Source organism: Thamnophis elegans, chromosome 1 (genome assembly GCF_009769535.1).
Source record: "Thamnophis elegans isolate rThaEle1 chromosome 1, rThaEle1.pri, whole genome shotgun sequence".
Taxonomy (NCBI): domain Eukaryota; kingdom Metazoa; phylum Chordata; class Lepidosauria; order Squamata; family Colubridae; genus Thamnophis; species Thamnophis elegans.
The window spans coordinates 74144729-74155669 of record NC_045541.1 but is presented as its reverse complement, the minus strand read 5'-3'; the positions used below and the strand labels follow the sequence as shown (position 1 = coordinate 74155669).

The 10941-nt window shown below is 41.3% G+C and overlaps 1 protein-coding gene across 1 annotated transcript in view; it reads left to right on the top strand.

Annotated features, from left to right (window-relative positions):
- ANO9 (anoctamin 9) overlaps positions 1-10941 on the top strand; it is a 63539-nt gene continuing 52598 nt past the window's right edge. Inside the window, exon 1 of the mRNA XM_032212698.1 lies at positions 1-266. Within this exon, the coding sequence (XP_032068589.1) occupies positions 261-266 (6 nt within the window). The 5' untranslated portion in view covers positions 1-260. The remainder of the gene's footprint in view (positions 267-10941) is intronic.

Below are 10941 nucleotides of genomic sequence, written 5' to 3'. Positions count from 1 at the left end.
TGGTGATTCTGTTGTCGGGAGGCGCATTGTAGCCAAACAGTCACACGCGGAAGTCCGGCCGCCTCGAGCACTGAAGCTGCAATTGGAACTAGAGCCCTGGGAGCCTGAAAGGACGCCCCAAAGCAGCATGTGGCGGAGGGGCTCCCTCCGGCACAACTCCTGAAGTTCGGTTAGCGGGCGAAGGGGTCGTAGATCGGAAGCTAGGAGCGCTCTTCTCCGGGGGGCCTGTTGCGCCGGAGGAGCGTCCATCTCCCTCCACTATGCCGGTAAGAGGGCAGAACTGCAGGTCCAGTGTGCGCAAAGTTTAGCCGGAGGGTCAGCTCTAACTGGCTGAGCCACTTCGGAGGCTCCCGCTACCCTGGCCGAGTTGTCCCTTGACTCCCTGTGGATTGGGGCATAGGGACCGTACAGGTGTCGAAAGCGGGACGGTGTGCTGTGCCGAACGCAAACGATTTGAGATTTCGTTCAACGTTTGGCCCGGACGGAAGTGGCCAATGGGATAAATAAGGAAATCTCGCTGCTAAAATGAACCGCGTTCGGCCCTTCAGGTGTACCTCCAGATAATCTTTGGATTGTTGCGTGCCAGTAGGCACCTGCAAGAGCAGAATTAAGCCACGGCCCCATATTGAGCTTTCTGAATAAATCTCACTGAACTGTGTCGTAAATACACCTGAGAGCAGATACATTTCTTGAGCCTTTTGTTTGTTTATTGGATTTGGATTTAAACAAACAAATAAACAAACGAGCCTTTTCGGTCTTCCTTTGCGAGAATTTCTTTTCTATGTACTTGTAAGCAGATTTTTCAAGAGCCGGTTTAGAGTAGTAGTTAAAGCATCACGCTAGTCACTTTCTTTCAGCCTTAAGATAGAAGGCAATGGCAAATTGCTTCTTAGTAATCTTGCCAAGAAAACTGCAAGGACTCTTTAGGCAATCTCTGAGAAAGATGAAAAAAATAAGCAGAGCGAAACATTTGTGTATGGCAGCTGTTAGAATCCCCCCACCTTTCCCCAAAGTTCATGTTCTGGTTCTGGCTGAAAATATGATCAATATTTCACTTTTACTTAGAAAATTCATTCTTTCTTTCTTTCTTTCTTTCTTTCTTTCTTTCTTTCTTTCTGTTTCATATTACAATCAGAAAATTGTATAGAAAGATACAGTTGGTTGATAATTTAAAACTATGTTTTGAATTATGATCAATTGATTTATCATTCTTGGATAAAAACTATTGATTATGTTTATAAAGACAAATACCGTAGTTTAGAGGCTTGATTTCACACTATGCAGCCCAATTTTGCACATGTTTCCTTGGAGTTTTGTGAGTGCTACAAAGCTTTATTTGTTGTTTCAGTATTTGATTAGCTAACTATCCTGATTTCAGGTAAGGTGACTGTTGATAAGCTGGATTTTAAAGATGGTTATCCACTCATGCAAATAAAGTTTCCCAAGAGTTTCATACTGCTTTAGGCTAAGTTACGGTTTACATCAGAGGCTGGTTCCTGAGGCTAAAGCTGACTCTCTGTTCTCAGTTATCTAATCCTTATTTGATACAGAGTTGCAGGAGCACACTGAAAATAAACTCAAAGTTTATATACGGGTAACTAGAAATCAGAATACAAACCCCAATCTGAGTAGTATTGTGTTTTCTCTCAACCATCTTTCTGTTAGAAGCATTGGAAACCAAATAGCATTATTATACGTTGTACTAATGCAACATACTAAGGTATAATTTATTTTGAACATAGTTTATGGAATACAATAAAATGATTGGTCTCATGAGATCATAAATCCAGCGGGTCTTATGTGCCTTTCTCACCAGCACTGAGGCTACATATTTGCACTGCAAAAATCCAGATGCTCAATAGATGATAACAAAGTTAAGTATAAATAGATACTCTTTGCTTAATGGCTGATTGTTTTACAATCATTTGAAGTTACAATGGCCATAGAACAGGTGCTTTAGAGCCCATAAACCACCTCTGGCCATCATAAAGGGTTGTGCTGCTCTGCAGTCACATGACCACATGTTGGGCGCATCAGCTTTATGACCTGTCAAGGCATTCCATGGTCATGTGACCATGATTTTTGATTTTTTTTGCTGGTTTAAATTATCCTCTAGAACAGTATTTCTTAAACTTCTTTGAGGACTTTCTCTTTATGGAGGACCCCAAAAGAGGTTAATGTGGATGTTAAACTGCTCTCCTCTATAGATTACAAATTATAACAGCTAACTTCCTGTTAATATGCAGGGTGAATAGTCTAAAATGCAAAGTATAAAGTTACAGTGGTTTATAGAACAGTATAATAAAAACGTAGTGTGCATTTTCTATTTTCAGTTTCTCTTTGTATTATTTTAATCATCTTTGACCCACCTTCTCATAACTTTCTCATTTTGATTGTTAAAAATAGGTCCATCCGGCATATAATTTTTGGACTGTGGTATTGAATCTCAATTAATTTAACACATTTTAGCAGCTCTTGGTCCTTTGAGTCACAGACAGAAGAAATATATTTAGTCTTGAATAGAAATTGGGTTCAAATGAGGAGTTGAAATGATGAAAAGTTGTCAAGGTGATAATGATTCATAAAGTAACCTTTTAAAGTACAATTATTAATGGAAGCTGATGAGCAGTGTCGAATTAAAAACTCCAGGCAACTAAAACACCTACTATATTTTGTGCTTTAGAGATAAAGTAGGCAAAATATTGAATTGCCAAAAATCATATGCTTGCTGAATAATTGAGAAAGCCAAATAATATCTTTAAGAAGTCTATTTCATTGATTATAGAAGGACTTTTGATTGTGTTAATCATGACCAGTTGTGGAATGTTTGTAGGAAAATGGGAATCACAGAACATCAAATTTCCTTATGCAAAACTCACACCGAGGACAAGAAACTGACTGGCTCCTGATCAGTAAAGGAGTGAGATGAGGCTGTGTACTCTCTCCTTTTTTATTATATTCATATTCTGAATGTAAATGGGGGAAGCTGGATGAATATAAAGAACGTGATTTTAATATTGGAGGAAAAAACAGGAATAACCCGTCTGATGCTGATAAAATTACTCTGATAGCTGAAAATGCAAATGATCTGCAAGCTCTAAAATTGAAAGTCCAGGAGCATAGAAGGAAATGGGATTAAAATTAATGTAGCCCTCGATTTACAAACACAATTGTGTCTCACTTAACAATGTTGTTAAGAGAGACATTTGTTAAGTGAGTTTTGCCCCATTTTACAACCTTTCCTGCCACAGTTGTTAAGTGAATCACTGCAGGTGTTAAGTTAGTAAGACTGTTGTTAAGTGAATCTGGTTTTCCCATTGATTTTGCTTGTCAGAAGGTTGCAAAAGGGATCAAATGATCTTGGGACATAGCAATGTATATATGCAAGAACCAGTTGCAAAGCATCTGAATTTTGATCACATAATCATGGGAATGCTACAAAGGTTTGTAAATGTGAAAAATGGTCATAAGCCATTTTTTTCAGTCCCATTGTAAGTTTGAACGGTCACTAAATGAACTGTTGTACGTTGAGGACTACCTGTACAAATAAGAGAAAACTATTGAGAGTAAACATAGCAACCAATCTAAGGATTGATAATGAAGACCTTCTGGTGGATCTTTTGACTTTTAGGATGATCTATCAGCAGTAAAGGGAAAAATATATACTAGGCACTTGGTGAAGTAGCCATGAAGGTCTTGGAAAAAATACTCAGCTGTTGGGATGTCTCTATACCTACAAAGATCAGATTCATTTAAGCAATAGTTTTCCCTGTGACATTCTATAGAAGTGAAAGTTGGACTTTGAAGAAGTAAGACAGAAAGAATATTAAAGCCTTTGAATTTTGTATTGGGGAAGACTCCTAAAAATACCATGGATAGCTGAGAAAACCAACATGATATTTCACACTAATCAACTCAGAATTCTCACTTAAGACACAAAAGACTAAAATTACTGCATTTTAGGTACTATTTTGTGAAGATATAGCTTTCTTGAGAAGTTTAGAATGTGAGGAAACGTGGAAGGAAAGAAGACAACCAGCATTATACACCCATTGATGATGGCTGTATATCAGTAGAACAGTCAGGTTTGGGGCAGATTATCTGGGCAAGTTTTATATAAGTGGCCATTAAGTGTTAATACTGTCTTGATGCATCTAATCACTGATCAGTCAATGAAACCAGCATGGTGGTTTGCAAAAGAGATTGATGACAATGCAGAGCATCAAGCAAAAAATAGACTTTAGCTATAGGAAATCATAAGCTTTTCTTACACTAGTTATACACTAGTAATAAGGATAAATTTTCTGACAGTGAGAGCAATCAATCAATGGAACAGCTTGCTTTCAGACATTGTGGGAGCTTCATCAATGGAAGCTTTCAAGAAGACACTGGACTGTCATCTGTCAGAAATAGTGTAGGGTCTCCTGCTTGGGTGGGAGGTTGGACTACATAATCTACAAGGTCCCTTCCAACTCTGTTAATCTGTAATATCATGCTTACAATTTTTGTCCTGCCTGACGCTTCATTTTTCTCTCCAATTTTTAATCTTAGTCGTGTAAATTGCAGTCTCCCAAGATTCTCTACATCTAGTACCTGAATATAAAAATGGACTAGATCCGTGATGGCAAACCTTTTTGGCACCAAGTGCCCAAACTGGAAGGCGTGTGCATGTGCATGCATCGGAATGACGGAAACCTGAAGAGTACCTGGCTGGCACACGGGTGTCTTTTTTTGGCTGTTTTGGGGGGCATTTTCAGGCTGGTTTCAGGGCCAAAAACAGCCTGAAAACGGCCTTAAAAACAGCCTTGGGGCATTTTCGGGCCATTTTCGGGCCATTTTCAGGCTGTTTTCCTATACTCTGGTGCTCGTGAAGACCAGCTGGAAACCATGCATGCTGGAAACCAGAAGAACAGCTGGCGCTGGTGCACATGGCCACAGAGAGGGCTCTGCGTGCCACCTCTGGCACATGTGTCATAGGTTCGCCGTTGCGGAACTAGATGATCATTTAAATGTTGAAATGGACTAGATGTCAAAAGTAAGGTTGATGGCAATTCAGCTCTATCTTTTGAAGATCCCCAATGCCATAGCACCTTCACCAAAAGCAAAAGAGACATTATCTCTACACATTATTCAGCTATTCTTTTCTGGCAAGACTTCAAACTTGATAATTGCATAAGAGAAAGCCATTCCCAAAGCAACATTCTCTCTGAATTCATAGTACTAAAAAAAATTGATACTACAATAGTAACTTTTATCTTGTTGTAGTAATTAGTTTAAATGCAATTAACCAGACTTGTTTCTCTAACCACAGGTCACAATGCTGAGGACAATTAAATGGAGTTATTTATTTAGAGACACCTACTCACAACCAGCTTGCTAGAGGATATCTATCTTGAGATTTTAATTATGCAGTGGTTGTATTTATCTATTGTTTGCTGCAGTGTTCCCCTTACACAGTGTAGTGGAGTATAGTTCACCCAAGTTTCATAAATAAAAAGTTTATTAAAGCCAGTGCATGTATTGGGACTCAGAAATATTATCCAACTAAATAAGTCAATAGTGAACTGAACTTCTTAGCATACAACAGACATATGTATCAGTAGTAGCATAGATACTAATATAGTAATAATAGTAATTATTGTTCTCTAGGCCAGCATGTCATTCTTCTGAAATATGGAAGAGAATCCTATAGCAATGAGTGGCTGAAGAAAGTTCTTCTAATCTCATTTTCTGTCATGGTATCCCCCTCTTTCCCAAAATGTGAAATTGGTTTTTGGGGGGTGTTTTTTTGGCATCTTGGTTCTTGTGAGGAATTAGTCAATTGTTGTATTTTATTGTATTTCATGATGGTTAAGTAAACCATCATTTAGTGCAAGAAATACACTCAGCCACTCAGCTCTGAACAGTTTTCTGTATTTTGCCTGTAGGAGCATCTACCTTTGTCAACTGGCCTGATTGGGAATTTTTCCTGACAGAAAGAGTCTTTTTCACCAATTGAATATTTTCCTCTAAATAATTTGGAATTTGGAATTTGAATTTTATTTATAGGCCGCCCTTTTCCCTGGGGGGACTCAGGGCGGCTCACAACTCATGGGGAGGGGGGGATACAAACAATAACAAACAATAACACATAAGAGCGATACATAATTAAAAATAGAGCACACCATTCATACCATTCGGGTGGGGGTGAATTACATTCTTTAACCCCAGGCCTGACGGGATAGCCAGATTTTAAGGGCTGTGCGGAAGGTCTGGAGGGTGGTGAGGGTACGAATCTCCACGGGGAGATCGTTCCAAAGGGTCGGAGCTACTACTGAGAAGGCTCTCCTCTGCGTAGTTGCCAGTCGACACTGACTGGCAGATGGAACTCGGAGGAGGCCTAATCTGTGTGATCTAATGGGTCGCAGGGGGGTAATTGGCAGGAGGCGGTCTCTCAAGTATCCAGATCCACTACCATGAAGGGCTTTATGGGTGGTAAGTAGCACCTTGAAGCGCACCCGGAGATTGACAAGTAGCCAGCGCAGCTCGCGTAGGATAGGTGTTATGTGGGTGTACCGAGGTGCACCCACGATTGCTCGCGCGGCCGCATTCTGGACTAGCTGAAGTCGCCGGATGCTCCTCAAGGGCAGCCCCATGTAGAGCACGTTGCAGTATTCCAGCCTAGAGGTCACAAGGGCACGAGTGACTGTTGTGAGAGCCTCCCGGTTCAGGTAGGGACGCAACTGGTGCACCAGGCGAACCTGTGCAAATGCCCCCCTGGTCACAGCTGATAAATGGTGGTCGAAGGTCAGCTGTGGCTCCAGGAGGACTCCCAGGTTGCGAACCCTGTCTGAGGGGTATAATGTTTGACCCCCCAGCCTGAGAGATGGAACACTAGCCAAATTAGTGGGAGGGAAACACAACAGCCACTCGGTCTTATCCGGGTGGAGCACAAGCTTGTTAGCCCTCATCCAGTCCCTAACAGCTTCAAGGCCCCGGTTCATCACGTCCACCGCTTCATTGAGTTGGCACGGGGCGGACAGATACAGCTGGGTATCGTCCGCATATTGATGGTATCTTATCCCGTGCCGCCGAATGATCTCGCCCAGCGGTTTCATGTAGATGTTGAAAAGTAGGGGGGATAAGACCGAACCCTGCGGCACCCCATATGTTAGGGGCCTAGGGGTTGATCTCTGCCCTCCAACTAACACCAACTGCGACCTGTCCGAGAGGTAGGAGGAGAACCACTGCAAAACAGTGCCTCCCACCCCCACCTCCCGCAGTCGTCACAGAAGGATACCATGGTCGATGGTATCAAAAGCCGCTGAGAGGTCAAGGAGAACCAGGATGGAGGCGTGGCCTCCATCTCTGGCTCTCCAGAGATCATCGGTCAATGCGACCAAAGCGGTTTCTGTGCTGTAACCAGGCCTGAAGCCAGACTGGAAGGGGTCGAGATAGCTAGCTTCCTCCAAGGACCGCTGGAGCTGGTAGGCCACCACCTTCTCAACAACCTTCCCCACGAAGGGGAGGTTGGAGACTGGACGGTAATTGTTAAGAACGGCTGGATCCAGAGATGGTTTCTTCAGGAGGGGTCTCACCACCGCCGCTTTAAGTGCGGAGGGAAAGACCCCCTCCCGAAGGGAGGCGGTAACGACCGCCTGGATCCAGCCCCGTGTCACCTCCTTGCTGTTAGCAACCAGCCAGGAGGGACACGGGTCCAGTACACAGGTGGAGGCACTCACAGCTCTCATGGCCTTGTCCACATCCCCAGGGGCAACATCCAATATTATTCTATGATCCTCAAGAGACATTCAAGCCTTATAACATCTCCTTCTTGGGTGGTGAATGATGTAATTTTGCTTATAGAAGGAGTGATTCAGAGAAGCAGTTTGCTATTAATCATACCAAAGTCATCTTTTCAAAATGTTCTTCTCTGAAGTACTTTTATTCACAGTTCATATCATATGGATTTTCCTCACTATTTTCTATTTTATTCCATTCCATTTTACTCTATTCCCCCACTCTTTTCCTGTTTCCCACACAAATAGCTGGGCAGAATTTCGTGCTTGCTGATTCTACTTAGTACTCAGTAGATTGGTTCCCACTCCTCTTAATAAAAAACCTGCATTTCCACTATCTTTTTTTTTTGTATGAATAGAGTATATAAGTACTTATCATATACTGGAACAAAGCAATGTCAATGCAAATTAGTATATTCTCTTTTTTAGAATGTGCACAAGAAGAATTTTAGAATGTGCACTACACAAGAAATGAGTCACTGTTTCTCAGGAGTAATTTCTGTTCCATCCTATTTCTATTCATCTTAGAAGGAAAAAGGCAAATGTCCAAACACCAAATAACACAGGGTGCAGGCAACCACTTACTGACAATAATCTGAAACTGCTCTATAAGAAACCAGAGATGAGCCTATCAAGAGGCCATCACAGGCATTACAATAATCTGGACACATTCAGAGTTCACAATACATTCCGCATGCAGCCCCTGGGAGGGGCATTCCTAGTCTTTATGCATTCTATCGGCATTGGCAAATGTCTTGAATGAGGCTCGAGATCAGCCCTCCCAGAACACCGTAAAACAATCAGCACTAGAAATGGCAAAGCTGAAGGGCAGATCTGTTTGTGGTCATTTCATAGTGTCTCAAAGATCTTTTGGGCTTCTTGAAAGTAAAGCTATAGAATGTGGTTCTGACTGGGTTGAACATATTTTTTCTAGGTGGTGGATTATATGCCATGGGATGTTGACTTAAAACAAGGGTCAGCAACCCATGGCTCTGGAGCCGCATGTGGCTCTTTCATCCCTCTGCTGCGGCTCCCTGTTGCCAATTGGTAAAAGGAAAAAGGACACAACACTAGGAGGAGACTCTTTGGTGGGGGAACCGGACTTCCGGTCGGCTCCAGAATTGAACTGGGGGCTTCTGGTTAGGACCTTTGTGGCTCTTTGAGTGTTTAAGTTTGCCAACCCCGGCTTAGAAGGAAGTCTCTACATAAGAGATTCTAGCATGCATAGAAAACTTTAGTGTGCTTGTGGTAAAAGTGGAATTAGTTGGCATTCTGGCCAAAATAAATGCTAAAACAGAGTGATGTGTAATTTGCCTTATGCTGGAGGTTATATTCATACCTTCCAATTTACGTAATAGGATTTATAATGTAACATATTTTAATCCAATACATTTCATGTCGCTTCTCAGAGAATGTTATGAATGCTATTTTGATGTTCCAAAATGCCACTGTTTCTTGGAAATGGCATGGCCTGCCTTTTGCTTAGCACTTTGTGCTCAATTGTATATCTGCCCAGAAAATAATAAATTGCAAACAAGAGGACCTGGTGCTCTCAAAGGGAAAGTGATATTTCAAAAATGCAGGTTCCTGTTTTATAACTAAGTGATGGTCACAAAACATTATCTAAGTACGAAAAATTTATAAAACATTATTTTAAGACTCTTGCTGGGTTCTCACATTGCCCTGCATCAAAGCTTACTGGGCTCAACTTGATTCACAACTGAAGTTCATGTTATAAGCTCAAACTGTACTACAGTCAGCAGGATATGTGAATCCAGTATGTAGCAAAACAACAATTACAAAAGCTAAGACATTGCCTACACTGTCGGGCAATTCTGAGAGTTCTAATCTCGATACAATTAAAAAGAATGATGGATGAGAGAATGTTCAATACAATCTGTTTGAAATTATACTGAAATGGTGTTTGGGCTGCACAAATTCCAACAAAAGTAGATAACAAAAAGCCATACTTATTTGTTAAGATCTAGTGATCTTCTAAATGTTTGCTGTTGAGATCTGGTACTAATAGCCTAAGTGCTTTCAAATCTTCCTAAACTAGACTTGCTATATTTTTCTTAAGATTTTGTAAGTGTTAATGAGGATGTGCTCTGACTGTAGAAATACTTCTATAAAGTGATAACTAGGCTGCCAAAGTCCTTGTAGAAATGTTTCAAGAATCAGTTCTATTACACTGGATATACTTTTCCATTTCATTACAAAAAGTGTTACAATATATTGATAATAAACTTATTTATATGTGGTAATGAATATAATATTATCAATTTAAATAACCTCTAAATTCATTATCTTATGATTTTAAAACCAGTGTAGTTCAGACATTAATAATATCTGATGATTCCATTTTGGGGCAAAGCAATACATGAAGTTATAGTTGCTAACATAAAATATAAATATAAAATGATTTAATTTTTTGTTGATATGTTTTCTTCCTTAAAATGTATTTTGACATTTGGTTGTTAGCCTTCTTTTTGCTGCAGTAACAATTGAGGGTGATTAAAAGTTTAAAGAAGGCTAGTCTAGTAAAGAGAAGGACCAAGGGAGACATGATAGCAGTGTTCCAATATTTGAGGGGCTGCTACAGAGAGAAAGGGGTAAAACTATTTTCCAAGGCACTGGAAGGCCAGACAAGGAATAATGGATAGAAACTGACCAAAGAGAGATTCAACCTAGAAATAAGGAGAAATTTTCCAGAGTGGGTTTGCAGGATGATCCAGAGATGGTATTATCACAGCCAATTGGCCTCGAGACTGGGTTGAAGCTGAAGCCACGCCTCTGAGCTCCTCTCCTCTGACTCCAGTTTCAATCTAGTCTGGCCAAAGAGAGGTTGTAAATTCTTGACTCCTGATCTGATTCAACTTTTCTGGACCATCCTCAACTCAACTTGCTTCCTTCTCACAAGGAGACCCTTCCTTCACTTCCCAGTTAGTCCCTGCTATTAGCTGCGGTTTTTCCAGCTACTTGAGGGTTAAATCTCAAGTCTTGGGGGCTCTGGTGGCTGGGTCACTGTCCTGGTGGCCATTTTGGCCGGTGACCACGTGGAGCCCTGAGAGGGGAGATCAGTGCCGGTGGGGGCTAAAGGGCTCTGGTTTCCAGCCCGACAGCCCAGAAGCCTAAAAGGAGAGAGCACCTTGCTGCAGCAGCA